Source organism: Lolium rigidum, chromosome 2 (assembly GCF_022539505.1).
Source record: "Lolium rigidum isolate FL_2022 chromosome 2, APGP_CSIRO_Lrig_0.1, whole genome shotgun sequence".
NCBI lineage: Eukaryota > Viridiplantae > Streptophyta > Magnoliopsida > Poales > Poaceae > Lolium > Lolium rigidum.
In genome coordinates, this window is record NC_061509.1 from 289,706,475 (window position 1) to 289,721,997 (window position 15,523).

Here is a 15,523-nt window from a genome sequence, read left to right on the forward strand (position 1 = left end):
AATCTGAAGGCCCCAGCCCAATATCAGCAAAGGCACATCTTCCGTTTCGAAAATAAAAAGATCCTGGGCCGTATATTTAAACGGGCCTAGACGGGCCCACAGCCCGACGCCCCATTTCCCACGTCATCCCCGCCTATCCCCTTCCACTCGTTGGGATTCCTGCTCTCGCGGCAAAAACCTTGGAGCAGATAAGGCCCCCGGCGCCGCGGCCACCGCACCCCCGACCATGGCCGGCATCGCCGCCGGCTTCGCCTTCGCCCCGGCAGTCTCCCGCCACCTCCCTTACAGGTCCGCCACCTCCACCACGTACGCGTCCGTTCCTTCGTCTTCCTTCTCCGTCTCCCCGGTGCCGTGGTCACGGGCCGCGCGGCGGGGGCGGCCGAAGCGCGGGCTCGTCGCGGTCGCGCGCTACTCCTCGTACGGGAGCGACGAGGATGACGATGAGGACGGCGGAGGTGGGAGGAACCGCGCCCCCGAGCCGGAGCAGGACCCCGCCCTCGACATCGACCGCATTCAGTAAGAACGCCCTTCTCCTACCTCTGCTACACTGCCTGGTTGGTTGTATAATATGCTCCACTTGCTTGCGATATCAAATGCAGAGTGATTCCATATTCCATTTTCATTCATTCAAATGCAGCCAAGTGTTTCCATGTTTGTTTATAGTACTGTAAGTGGTTCCATGTTATTATTCCCAAGACACTGAATGTCAGGTCTTTTGGGTTATTTGTGGTGATGTTAGTACTTCTCAATTCTCAAGTCGTCTCCCCAAACGCTTGCTCATTTGTTCGAAGAGGTCATTCTCTTGGGAGAGAAGAGCTGGTCTTTGTCAGATGTGCCTGTGCCTGCTAGTGTGCCAAATAACTTGCAGGCATATGTCAGCTGAATGCCATGTTAGAAACCGTGATTGGTGCCTTTAGTGCCTTAGCTTTGTATGACTTCTTCAGTTCTTCTATATCTATCAAACAACTGCTATGGCACTATGTTCGTTTCATCAGTTAACATTTGAACCGCCTCCCTTTGTTAGCCATGATAGCAACTTGATTTGATGCGGTTAGTCTTGTATCATGGCTTCTTCTGTATTTATCAAACACCCGTAATGGCATTATGCTCATTCGGAATCTTTAACGTTTGAACCGTCTCCCTTTGTTAGGTCCTCGACCGTAAGGCTGCTGGATGCCAAGAAAGATATGGTATGTCACATACCCACCCAATCATGTAAACTATGTTCTTCGTGCCTGATTATTTGACGGTGCAACTTCATTCTTCCTCCTGTAGGTTGGTGTTATACCTGTAAGCGAGGCAGTTAGAATTGCAGATGAAAATGACCTTATACTGGTACTTTCTCCATCTCATGTGCTTCTAGCTTGTTTCCCTATAAGTGTACTTTTCCAACAGAAAGTTGCATAAACGGGGAGCAAAAAAATCCATGAAAGAGCTTGAATAGGCATGGTTTTCTACTACTCCTCCGTCCATAAAAGGATGTCGGAGATTTCTCTAAATTTGGATGTATACATATACTAAATTGTGTCTGGATACATCTAAATTTAGACAAACGTGTGACATCCTTTTATGGACAGAGGTAGTATTATTAACTAAATAAAAAAAATGTAGCTAAGACTCAGGGATTTGACTGGCAAACTGGCTTAAAGCTCCAAATCTCTTGCACTATCTAATTTACCAATTTTGTTTACACAGTCACATAGTGCAACAGCATTTAGAAGTGCAAATTGGCCAGTACATAATTGATTTTCATACCCTCACAGTATTTCTGCATACACCCAGGCCCTGACTTTGCAAGGTGCACTCATGTTTAACAAGATACTAACTTAAATATCTTGTTAGTCGACATGTATTAGTAGTGCCAGTATTTACAGAAATTGGGATGGTTTATTTTTTTCTAATTTCAGGCAATATTGTCACTAGATGGAGATCCTCCAGTACTCCGACTCTTCGAAGAGAAAGAATACAAGTATGTTGCAATGAACACCTGACAATTCCACTTCTTATATGGATCGATTTCCATTATGAAACCAGGTTAACTGATAGTGCACTTCTAGGTTTGTGTTAGGACACTGTAAAACAAGGTGATGTATCGTGTAGGATGCAAACCTCGAGAGGTCACTTAGTCTTACAAGTTACCTCATTATGGTTTCAGTGGTTAGGTCATAAGTATATCAATTTTTACCGCAATAGCTAAAGTAGCAATGTCCTGCAGCTCCTGTCCTAGTCTACTTGAGACCCTGCTTCTCTATGTCGAACATGTATATGGAATCTGCATATTAGATCATTATGCTTTTCCCAATGTGACGGCTGACGTCGTTAGTTATATTGGCATACAGTAGTCTATATAAGGTATCAGGCAAGGCATGGTCTTCAATTAGCAACTTTAATTCTTTAAACATCTATTTCATTAGTACATTAATAACTAGAAGTCTAGAAGTATTAAAATGTTTGTATTCTGCAAACTCTTGTCATCTCTTCTTTTCTCCATTTCTACCCTTTAAAATTTACTTGAATTCATTTTTATTGGTTTTATACAGAAAACACAAGTATGAACAGCAGAAGAAGAAAAGAGTTCAGCAAAAAAGATCTGTTGGTAAACTTTGATGACTTTTTTAATTTATAATTCAAATATGTGTTCACTATGCTAATAAAGGTTGCTTCTTCCCTGGTCTCTACTTTCTACAGCAAAACGCATGGGCATCAAAGAGCTAAAAATGGGGTACGGCCTAGATATTCACTTACCAAGTTACATGGCTTACAAGTTTCTATGTTTCAATGCAATCAATCAGTTAATCACCCTTGTGGTTCTAGCGTTTTGCAAAACGGAACTATTTTGATGAGATTGGTTAGATTAGGCATAATAGTATCAAAAGAATGTTGTACACTGATTGGAACTGTTCCAAGCTATTTCGCATGATGGAGTAACAAAAAATTGCTAGATACAATTTGTTTGTGGCATGACATGACTTAATAGTTTTTTTTCTTTATAACTTAATGTGATTCTGGAATCCTTATGTGTTTGTCAGGTACAACATTGATATTCATGATTATAGTGTGAGGCTTAGAGCTGCAAAGAAGTTTCTTAAAGCTGGTGACAAGGTAATAACAATTATATTACTATTATTATTATTATTATTAGGGTGGTAAAATTTACTACTCTAGACCGCCGTTTCAGGCTAAGATTGTGGTAAATTTGAAAGGCCGGGAGAACTTGTACAAAAAACAAGCGATTGAACTTCTCAGAAGATTCCAAACTGATGTTGGTGAGGTAACTTAGGTTACTTTGTTATCATGCCTAGAATATGAGCACAAATTTGCTTTTTACTGCTTGTAAACAACTCTTTCATTTTCAGAGAAAATGGTTTTTGATCTCCAGTTTTGCTATAGTGCATATACCTATTAGTTGAATCAGCTGGTTTCGACCTTTTAATTTTCTTCGTCATATTTCAGCTAGCAACAGAAGGAAGTAAGAATTTTGCGGAGAGAAATATATATGTGATTCTTGTGCCGAATAAACTAGCTATACAGAAAGAACAAGATGGGTTAAATAAAAAGGTCAGGGCAGAAGGAGAAGTGGACCAATCGGAAGACGAATCAGACGCAGATGAGGCTGTGATCGAACAAGTCGAGGAAACTTCTTTGGATGGGGATGAGCCTGTGATAGAAGAACTGGAGGAAAGTAAGGAACCCGAGACAGAAGTCTCAGCAAATGTTTGATTTAGCTGTAAAAGGCCAATGGTGTTGCCTCTGATTTTAGAAGGTATTCCATACTTTAAACAATATACTGTCTTGCATCTTATCCAATGCTTAATTAAGTCTAATATCATTTGTGCTTTTCTTGGTACCCTGATGTGCACTATGTACTTGAATATGTTTTAAGAACAACACAAGTAAACACAAAACCTTACTGAAAGTAACAACTGGAACCAGAAAAGCAGTAAATTAAGTGGGAGAATTGGATGATCATAGATATATGCACTGAGAAAGCCAACACCTGCAGAACCTGCCTCTGTCGAACGATCAAAGACAGATTTGTAGATATGCACTGAAACTTATAACTTCCTCACTGGAATTGTCTAGTGGCCATCTGGTTAAGTGGTGCACCGTTCCTTTGTTTTTTCATGCTAAAATGGCTACTGACCATAGTTCGTAAGATATGGATCGTGGAAATCATTTTAGCATGAAATGTGCTGGAATTTGCACCAACAACTCCTTTGATATGACCCAATCGAAATTGTACTTAGGTCCGCAAAACTCTTACTACGCTTGCAAAGCTTTAGTGCCAAGGACAAGAAACAGACAAGAAAGCCTGGGAGTATCCATGACGCCATAGTTAGTGCCTGTCTACCTGAGCGGCTTAAGCCGCATTGCCGCTGACCTGTCAGTGGGCTATGGTCAATTTTCTGTTTCTCAGAGGACCATTTTCAAGCACTGCAATGTTTTTTGTCAACTGAACCTGCTCCATTTTTACACCTTTCTAGATCATATCGTTCCATCTCATGCCTAACTGTTGTACTTTTTCACTTGCCTGATGATGATAGGTACCAATACTGCTCATGTAAATACAAGGATGGTGCTATTGTACTTGTACGTCCCTTCCTTGCCTGCTAAAACAGTAGAACTATCCACCACCATCGCTGCCTGGGCTCTAGACACAGTGAGGGCCCTGCGATTATCAAGAAGCTGGAGCCTCCGCCTTGTACTGGAATCGACTAATGGGCTTGGAATCATGCAGTAAGTAAGTTGGTACCAGTCATGGACTCGTGGTGATTGATAAAGGTTCGCTTGTACTGCCCGATGTGGCATTGTTGTAGATTTTGTTTTGGTGCCGCCGTTCCCAAATACCGGTCAGTGTTGTGGAGAAGATCAGTTGTATCTTGATTTTTGACTGGAAGAGCCTAATAAGAGGATGTCGTGCTATTCACTTGTGGAGAAGATCAGTAATTTCTTTCATATTTCGATTTTCTCAGAGTTACTACCTCTGTATACGGAATATCTACAACTAAAATGTGTCTACATGCATCTCTATTGAAATAAAGTTGCGACACTTATCTTGAAATGGATGTAGTATGTTTTTTCCTTGTTGCTTCAAGTTTTGACAGCGACAATTGCATATGGCCCAAGCTTTCCTTTGCTTGCCAGATTTGGTAACCTTTTGGGTTTTACAAAAGATTTGGTCAAATACGCTGCTATGGGACTGTCTAATTTATTATCAGTTTTGCTACGTCTCAGTACACTGAGATTTTCTTAAGTCTAAATCACTTTAAAAAAATGCTTTGAGTTGCACTTTTCTGTTAAAAAGTGCAATTGCACTTTTCTGCCAGAAATGTGTAACTGAACCGAGTTGCACTTTTCTTTAAACTGCAATTGCACTTTTCTGAGGTGACTGGAACTTAAGAAAATCTCAGTCAACTGAGAAATAGACACACCCATTTATTATTAACCGAACAAAACCTGAGCACCACAAAATGACAGCCTTGTTTCAAAATACAAAAAGGGCGCAAGCTATCCAGTATATACAGCATGGATAACAGGGCCACAACAATAGTAAAGCATGTACAATGACTTAGTCGTTTGGCTACCCCCGGTAGAATATGGCAGATAAAGTTGCTGATCTACATGGGATAGCATCATCCCTTTTCGTAGGAACAATATAATACAGCAGAAGTCAAGAAGAGGAAAATGTCTCGCTATCATCATGCTCCCCACACACCTCCAAAGGAGGACCCAATTTTTTTTGCAACTAATAAAATATTGGGTAGCCAATAGCTATCAACCTAAGCACCAAAGTATGATTGCGTAAGGCTTAAACTAGTACATTCTCTGGGGACCAAATTATGTTCAGCTATCAACATCGGCTCAAGTACTACCACCGGCGCCAAGATTCACTCATGCACAAAGGCGACAACATGGCTGTGCCACCATGTGCAGAAACACCTTAGAATCAGTCCATAGGGTATCACCAAAATCAAATAAATAAAGTCACAAGGTTCGGGCACTAGAAGCAATAGAAAGGAGTAACAGAAAAAACATTTCATAGAACTGAAACATTTACATATCAAAGAAGCATCACCACTGTGTAAGTAAATGAAGTTAGTATATCAGGAACCTGTCATCTACTACTCTATAGTGTTAGGTTAGAGATTCTGGTTGCTCCCTTGGTGGATAGGGAACCTGCAGTAGATCACAAAATGCTACTGGACAACACTCTACTTCTATTACAATGTTACCGCAAATACAAGTCAGATGTGAAGGCATTACAACAAAAGGCAGAGAACTGCTCTATAACTTACAACAGGCTTCCGGTTTTTGGCACATCGACATCCTCAGTTTGTGGGCTGCTATACAAATAACACTGACAGGTTCGTTGTCATGGTGAATCCATGATTTGTGCACTTCTCTTCCATGCGAGTTGTACAAATAGAAAAGGGCATGGGAGCTGAGCTAGAAATGAAAAAGAATTTTGGGGGAAGAAGGGACCTAACAAACGGGAGAAAGAAAAGAGGGAGGGAGCAGGAAACAAACTGAAGATACATATATGCACGGTACAGTTACAGAAAACTAACAAATGGTGTGTTACCTCTATCTTAGTTAGACATACTAGAAATTAAACTGTTCACTCTGTTTCTTGTATGAGTTGTGTCCTTAGGCTGGACTCATGCACCTGTTCAGAGGAAGATAGGTATAAGTTAGAGTAAACAGAAAATCACTTCTGCATTTGTCTTTAGCCTGGAAGAGCAGCTCATCCTATTTTAGCGTTGTGTGAACATGTAGCTACCTTTTGATACTCATCAGAAATAATAATAATAATAATAATAATAATAATAATAATACGATGTACTCTAGAAATTGATCATACAGACTATGCACAGGTATAGATTTATGATGCAGTGCATGATAACAAAAAGAATAAACAGTCGGATGCGATGATCTGCTTAACAAGCATTTCCAACACAAATATAAAGGGGGTGGGGCAGAAAATCCAGAAGATACCAATATAGTCATGTTTTGGTGATTGAATGAAAATTTATTTTCCAGCCAATAAAGAAAAGCTGAACACCATTGCTTTATGTTTCAGTCAGTGTCGCAACATATATTAGCATCTTATAAAAATGTTTCAAGCACCTGTGACCTCCTTCTGAGACTTTGATAAGCAGTTTATTGCAAAAAAAAATAGCAAGGATATTTATTAGGAGTGCATAAAATATTCCATGCACCATTACAAGTTAAGAAAAATATATTTGATACATGGAGGTAAGCATTCACCAATGTACAGCGAATCCGGTCAGAATAAAAGAAATGATGACAAGATAACTCATATAACAAGCTTGTACCTGTAGTGCTGCTGCTGTAGCTAAGAGTTCTCTGTACTCATTAAGTGTAGTGCTTTCTTTAGCAGCAACAGCTGAAAGTTCTGTGACCAGAGAGTGTGTAGCCTGTAACTGCAGAGCGCAAGCCAATGGTTAGACACCTGAAGGTCAATGCTCTTTACTGGAAATTTTTAATTACCAAAAGGTGGATGCAATTGATGAATCGATCTAAGTAGTTTGCCCAGCATAGAAAATCATCGGCCACTTCCATATTAAATTATTAACACCAGGACTCAAACATCAATTCTAAAAATTTTATGGAGTAGATTCGGGAGGAAAGCTCAACTGGCATAGTTAAGTTTACATAAGAGTGGTTACATTTCTTCCATGCACTAACGTGGTTTTCATGATAGACGCAGTACCAGATTACCAACTTGGCCAGAAATGAACTGGCCAAAAGCTAGCACAATGCCCCCACCCTCTTACAATTATTATGGCCACATGATACCACCATCAGCACTGTCACAAGTCTAACAACCAGGACCTCCAGAACATCCATTTTATCATAATAACTGAATGATTATGTGCTCAAGAAAAATGCCAGTTTGCCTATACAATTTATAGATTTTTTCTCTAACAACCAGCTCAATGATTAGAAGATGTTCTTTCATTTTATTAACCTATGTACTTGTATGAATTAAAATATCAAAACACAATGGAAAATATAAGTTTTACGTATGGTATTATTTCTGGACAAAACAACTAAATTTTTTGTATCCGCTGGAACACGCCAGTTTCACCGAAGTTGCCAGTTGTCATGAAGCAGTAACATAAAAAGACCTTTCACTTTTACCTTTGTTAGCAAGTTACAAACGGAAGAACCCATTGCTTGCATAATGTCAACTGCTGAACTGACAGCGTTCTTAACAGTAAGTACATCAGCCTGCAAGGGATACACAATGAGCTTCACTTCACATTTCACAGCTAAAACAGCAAAAGGGATGTACAAATGGAAACTTTTTAGCATGTAGACAGGTTAGTTTTACTCTAGGAGTCATCATACTCTGAATATTATGTTTTCTGATTCTAGAAAGGGTTCATGTCTTGGAAAGGGGACTGTTGATACCTTTGCTCCTCCTGTAACTGGAAGGCGCAATGTACTTGCTCTAAGAGCTTCAATTGCACCAGACAATGAAGTAGAATGATCTGTTTCCAGCACTGCCCAGTGGTCAAGGTAGTCCATCTGCATCATGAAACAAAGGATGCAACAGCGAGGTCAGACTTAGGAGGAAACACAAGCTTTAATACAAGTAGTTTTGTCTTGCACTAAATAGTAGTTGTGAGCACTTGCCCCTTCACCATGTTAATACTACATAAGTTGCTTAATGAAATAGTAGTATGACCTTCGCCATATTCATTAAGTGAGGTCAGACTTATGAGGAAAAAAACGTTGACCAACAGGGGAAGATTCCCTCCCTTGGCTATACGTTGTTATATAGATGATGAGACCTCTCCAGCAGCGAATTTATAAGCGCTAGATAACACCCCGTTTAATTCGGTCCCCTTGGGACTCAAACCCGGGTGGGCTGGCTTATGAGGAAACACAAGCTTTAATACTAGTTTATCTTGCGCTAAATAGGAGTGAGCACGTGTGCACCTTCGCCATGTTCAGACAATAGAACTTGCTTTAGACTTATGAGAAACTCAAGCTTTAATACTAGTTTAGCTTGCACTAAATAGGAGTGAGCACTTGTGCGCCTTCGCCATGTTCAGAGTTCAGACAATAGAACTTGCTTCATGAAAGACTAGTACGTGAACATGCACACATAAGTCTTCCGACTAGTGGCAGGGTTTGGAAATGAAGATATGAAGTGTCGCACATTTCTGAATGATAAACATATTGCTACAAACAAAGCAACCATCTGACTAGGAAAATGTATGTTGATCAAACAGACATGATCACAAATTTAACATTTAAATTGTGTTTGGCGTATTCCAAAAAGCCAGGTAATATGAAAGCCTTCGCCATGTTCAGACAGTAGAATTTGCTTAATGAAATACTAGTAAGTAAACATGCACACAGAAGTCTTCCAACTAGTGGCAGGGTTTGGAAATGAAGATCTGAAGTGTCGCACATTTTTGTATGATAAACATATTCCTAGAAACAAAGCAACCATCTGGCTAGGAAATTGTATCTCGATTAAACAGACATGATCACAAATTGAACATTTATTTTGCATTTGGTGTATTCCGAAAAGCCAGGTAATATGAAATCCTTCTTATGCTGCTATTTCCTGAGAATGCATTTATTCAGATGGAAGAAAGTACTTGTGCTGCCGCATTGCACTCTACTAATGCCCATAACATAAGTATAACAGTTCACTAATGTTTAAACAGAATGACACATTTGTAAGTTACGATGTAATATCTTGCAGAATGATAATGCAAATATTACGCAAACTATCAGAGAAAACAAGTGTCCTGCATGATAAATGAAAATATCAGAGATCTTAACATATCTTACTTGTTCTTTCAACACTATTCCCAGTTTGACCTCTTGCCTTAGCCTTTGTACATAACTTCTTTTTGTAACCATAGAGTCAGACATCCTTGTGTTACTATCCCATACACTGTAGAGCATGGTCTGCTTCAAATGAATAAATGAAGTAAGAAAATGAACTGGAGCTTATATGTAGCTTGAAGTCTTGAACACACATAAAAATGAAAATATCATAAAGTAAAAGGTATTTGAGTTTTGACAAATCCTTAGTTATCATTTTTCCAGACTTCTTAGCAGAATATGGCAAATCATTTAGGATAAATGGGGACTGATACATGTAATGGGTAGAACTAGTGTTAGTGTTTACCTCGGCACCCATCTTCTGGATTGATAGCATTTCATCTACGTAAGCATTTGTAAAACGCCATTGCAAGTTCCTATTATATAGAAGGCGCAACTGATGGGTATCTTCCATGTGGCTTGGGCTCTTCTTTCCTCTTGTTGCATCACCGATGTAGCTCAGAATAGAAGAGGGAGAATCGGATCGACCAGAACTACATGGTGAGACAGGTGTTGAAGGTCTAATCCTCAATGGGCTCGGCAACCTCCTAGAGGCAAATGATGATGTTGATGAAGTCTTGGTTGGTGATGAAGGGCGTAGTAGACCACGTGATGGTGAAGACAGTGTCCTTGCCAACTGCTTTGAAGCTCCAAATTTTTCTGAATTATTTGAAGGTGCAGCTGGACTTGAACTAGAGTTCTCCTCTTGACTCCCATTTCCATCGGCAGAACCTGGGCTCCCAACATCACCTGATGAAAGCTCGGGGCCTTTTACTCTGCTATAAGCAGAAGGCATCTTCCGTGGTGAAATTCTACATGATTGCACCATTGAAGAGATCGGTTGTTTGTTATCACCCAGATCCACACTTCTTGACATGGCATTAGCACCATCTGGTCCCAGTATTTTTCTTGTAGAAACCACTCGTGATGGAATTATTGAAGATATTTGTCCATTGCATTTGTCAGAAAAATCCATGCTTTTTGACATTATATTAGCACTATCCACTCTTGCTATTCTTCTGGGTGACATTCCACGTGATTGTACTGAACTGGTTATGGGTCTCTTTTCTTTCTCAGCAAAATCCATGCTTTTGGGGATTGTATCAATGCCATCAGATGCAAGTCTCCTCCTTGGAGAATTTCCTCGAGATGGAATCTTCACTGAGATGACTCTGCTACGTTCATAAGTTGCATCCACATTCTGTGACATATCCTTACTGACATCAGAAACAGATCTGCTAGGTGGTCTATCTTGCACTGCAATGGACAAGGACGCTGCACCTGTGCCTACGCTACCAGAATGTGTGCTTTCTGAAGTTTCATCACTACAACCATCTGCAGTTACTGAACTAACTTCATCAGCAAACTCGACAACTTCTGCTTGAACATCAGTACCATCAAGTCTACTGTATGAAGTCTCGCCAGATGCGGATGATGAGGGGGATCGTGCATTACTTTTGTCCACAGAATCCATGACGGGGCCAGGGGCAAGCCCACCTCTCTGTATAGTCACACGTGAAGCTCTTGAAGAGGTGGATGGTCTGTTATCTTTATCAGCTAAATTCATGCTTCTCAATGGTGCATGAATGGAATTAGAGGCAGCCCTGCTTCTGGGTGAAGTCCCTCGTAATGGAGCTGCTGAGGTTGATGGCCTGCAGTCATTACCAGCAAAATCAGTGCTCTTCAATAAATTGTTGACACCATCCGAGGCAAGTCGTCTTCTTGGTGAAACCCCTCGTGATGCCAGTGACGAAGCGGAAGACCTGGTTTCTTTTTCAACAAAATCTGAGCTCTTTGATATAACTTCTACATTATCAGAGGCAAGTCGTCTTCTTGGTGAAACCCCTCGTGATGCCAGTGACGAAGTGGAAGATCTGGTTTCTTTTTCAACAAAATCTGAGCTCTTTGATATAACTTCTACATTATCAGAGGCAAGTCTTCTTCTTGGTGAAACTCCCCGTGATGCCATTGACGAAGTGGATGGTCTTATTTCTTTTTCAACAAAAACTGAGCTCTTTGATATAGCTTCTACAGTATCAGAGGCTAGTCTTCTTCTTGGTGAAAGCCCTCGTGATGCAGCTGACAATGTGGTAGGTCTGGTATCTTTTTCAGAAAGATCAATGCTCTTTGATATAACATTAAGACCATCAGAGGCAAGTCTTCTTCTTGGTGAAAAGCCCCTTGAACCTGCTGAAGTGGAGGGTCTGACATTTTTCTCAGGAATATCCATATCCTTTGGTATGGTATCAGCACCATCAGATGCAAGGCGCCGTATTGTTGACATCCCTCGATATGCAACTGAAGAGGGCACAGCTCTGCCATCCTTTTCAGCGAAGTTGACGTTATTTGAAATGGAGCTAATACCATCAGACGCAAGCCTTCTTCTTGGTGACATACCGCGTGATGCAGCATATGAGGTTGACGGTCTATTGCTATCTTTATCAGCAGAATCCATGTGTTTTGATGTAGTACCAGCACAATCAGATGCCAACTGGGTTCTTGGTGAAGTACCTCGCGATGCCGTTGACGAAGTTGATGGCGTGTTAGCTTTATCAGCGAAATCCGGCCCTTTTGATGTACCATCAGAACCAAGCCTTTTCCGCGGAGAAACCCCACGCAATGAAGATGATGTGGACGGTCTGTGATCTTTTTCAGAAAATTCCGTGCTTGGTATAGCATCAATGCCATCAGAGGCAAGTCTTCTTCTTGGGGAAAACCCACGAGATGGAACTGACGAGACGGCTGTTCTGCTATCCTTCTCAGCAAAATCCATATTTTTTACAATACCATTAACGCCATCGGAAGCAAGTCGCCTTCTTGGCGAACTCCCTCTAGATGAAACCGGTCTCTTCTCTTTTTCAGGGACATCAACGTTTTTCGATACAGCAGCAATGCCGCCAGATGCTGGTGTTCTAGGTGAACGTCCCCGCGATGAAGCTGGGGAAGAAGCACGTCCATTGAGCCTCTCGGAAGATTTTGTTGGCTGCGATGTAGCATTGGGCACGCTCGATACTAACACACTTGGTGAAATGCCCGGTGATGATGAAACTGCTGATGAGAATGCAATGTTATCTTTTTCAGTAAGATCCATGCTCTTCGAAAGTGCCCTTAAACCACCACCTGTTCTCACAGGAGAGACCCCTCGCGATGGAATTGCCAATGCTGCAGGCCTGGAATCTCTACCAGCATTTCCGCTTCGGGATGAATCAGCAGTGCCATTTGAAGCAGATGATGTTCTTGGTGACTCCCCTCGCGACGAAGAGACCAGCCGGTCAATCTTGTCGGCGAGATCAATGCTCCTCGACAGGGCATCCGCGGCGGACGACCCCGACGATGCCCTCTTCGGCGAAGCCCCGCCGCGCGACGGAATCAGCGACAGCGCAGGCCTGTTGCTCATCCTGTCAGTGAGATCCACGCTCCTGGACATGGCGCTCCCGGACACCCGGCCCCCCATCATCGCCGGCCAGCGGTGGTGGTCGATCATCTTGGCGTGTGGGTTGTCCGGGTGCTGCTCGGCGGCGCTCCTCCCTGTCATCGGGCTCCTCTTCCTCTCAGCTGCTAGTGATGATGATGAATCCCTGGCCCTCGCCTGATCCGCCGAAGATGAAGTGCTGGTCCTCCCCGCTCTGGACTCGAGCTGGAGGGAGGAGGAGAGGTTCCGCATTGACGGCCACAGCCCGTCGGGGGCCCGGCCGCCGCCGGAGGAGGACAGTCTTCGGGGAGCGCTCTGCGTGCCGGAGACGGCGTCGCGCACGGGCGTGGAGGAGCTGGAGGAGGAGGAGGTGGGGCTGGACGGCGCGGACGAGGGCGAGGTCGGCGCGGAGATCCTGGACGGCGGTGCGGCCGCCCTCGCGCCCCCGCCGCCGCCGGAGGCCGGTCGGGCCGGGCTCGCGGACCGCCGCTCCGTGGACTGGGACCGCTTCGCCTGCGGCCCCGCGGGGGCGGCGGCATTCGGCGAGGGGTGCCGCCTCGGGGTGGACGGGCGGGCGGCATTCGGCGACGGGTGGCGCCTCGGGGTGGCCGGCCTGCGCCTGGCGGGCGCGTCGTCGTCGGCGTCGTGGTGGTCAGATTTCCGCAGCAGCAGCGGGCGCACTCCGCAGGCGTCCATCCGCGCAAGCGCAACCACCGCCCGGGCTCAGACCCACCCGCATTGACAGCCGCCACCAATCCACCGGCCGTCAGCACCTGCAGCAGAGCAACGCAAATGTTCATCATCAGGACCCAAAAGAGCAATCTTTGCGGAATCGGAAAGGGAATTGGAGAGCGCAGGCGGGCGCGGGGCACGGACCAGATCGACGGGCTGGCGGATGGGGCGGGATTCGGTGGTGGGGGGAGGGCCGGAGGTGGTTTTCCGAAAGGAATTGCTCTCCTTCCTCAATAATTTACGCGTCGTAGGAATCGGAGCGTCTCTTTCGGGAGCGGGTTGGTGGTGACGACTACTAGCCACTGCTCTGTCCCTCTCCGCGCGCCTTGGCCTCACGGGAACTCCACGCCCAGCTCCTGCTCCAAGTAATGGCGAACCCAAGACAAGCCGCGCTGCCAGTCCAGAGGCAGAGGGAGAGGGAGAGGGAAGATGGAGTAAATGGTGGTGGGGTGGGGGGAGGCCACCACTTTGCTTGCGGGGGTTAAGGACGGAAGACGCGACTAATTTCAACTTAACTGCCATCATCAGGACAAGCAGGCCAGGTCGCCATTAAACTGTAGGATTAAGCCTGATTAATCAATGCGAGTGGGGGGCCTCTCCCCATCGTGAAAACCATTAAAAAAGCTCGCGGTAAAAAATAATGGCAGCTAGCTGGGAAGCATCAAGGAGTAGAAAGAGAAAAGCGGAGGGAGAGAGAGAATGTGGCCGTTGGGTGGCGCTGGCGCGATGGCAACGGCTAGCTACGGAGCGTGCGGCATATGGCGGGGCCTCCCTCTCCCTCTCCCTCCTCCTCGTCATCTACCATTCCCCTCCGTCGTCGCCGTCGCTGGGAAACCGACGCTCGAAACAAAATAAAGGGAACGGAGGCCCCCAGCGCCGACGAGTTCCTCTCGTTCGTTCCAGCCTTCCAGGTCCACGGCCTCGGGGCGGATAATAAGTAGAACAAAAAATATATTGGAGGCTGGGAAACCGCGCCCGGCGGCGCGACCCGCGGCGGGCGGCGAGGCCCCACGGCCAGCGGCGGATTTGTATATTTTCTGGCGGAATTGTCGTGCCGGTCGCAGCCTCGCGGGGAGGGGAGGACGGGACATGGGACATCAGGGCAGCTTTTCGCGAATTCCAAGTTTCCAGCCGGCCCCGACAAGCGATCGGGACAAGGCCGCGCGGCGCAGCTTCGTCCCCGGACCAATGCCCTGCCCCCCGCGGCCGCGACTCCCGGCCCCCAAACCAATGCCGCGGCCCGGACCCGAAATCGAGCGAAAGAGATGCGACGGGATGCTCACCTCGTCCTGGGGAATCGCCGCCGCTGCGCGCCGCCGGGGTATCGAATCGCCGCGGCCTGGTCGAAGGGGTCGGAATCGAGGTCGATCGGCGAGGGCGACCCGTGCGTGCGGTGGAGGGAATTGGAGAGACGAGGGAGGAGGCAAGGGGAAGGGGAAGACCGGTGTGCGTCGCGGTTCCCCGAGGGCAGCAACGTGGGTGGGACGGAGACGGAGGAAGCTTTTT

At 44.8% G+C, this 15,523-nt stretch overlaps 2 protein-coding genes across 2 annotated transcripts; one reads left to right on the forward strand and one right to left on the reverse strand.

Moving 5' to 3' along the window:
• The first annotated feature begins 211 nt into the window (after positions 1-211).
• LOC124693620 (translation initiation factor IF3-4, chloroplastic-like) lies at positions 212-4,927 on the forward strand. The gene is made up of 10 exons (XM_047227102.1): positions 212-516; positions 1,151-1,190; positions 1,276-1,335; positions 1,908-1,969; positions 2,541-2,596; positions 2,689-2,722; positions 3,030-3,102; positions 3,179-3,271; positions 3,454-3,763; positions 4,545-4,927. Exons 1-9 carry the CDS (start codon positions 227-229, stop codon positions 3,718-3,720), a joined length of 975 nt encoding a protein of 324 aa, XP_047083058.1. The 5' UTR covers positions 212-226; the 3' UTR covers positions 3,721-3,763; positions 4,545-4,927.
• Positions 4,928-6,017: 1,090 nt separating this feature from the next.
• LOC124693621 (mucin-19-like) lies at positions 6,018-13,431 on the reverse strand (the record flags this gene model as incomplete). The annotated part of the gene is given in 6 exon segments (XM_047227103.1): positions 6,018-6,667; positions 7,338-7,445; positions 8,167-8,256; positions 8,440-8,556; positions 9,838-9,957; positions 10,181-13,431. Coding segments are annotated over 6 exon segments (3,734 nt in total), but the record flags the coding sequence as incomplete, so codon positions are not given.
• Positions 13,432-15,523: the final 2,092 nt, after the last annotated feature.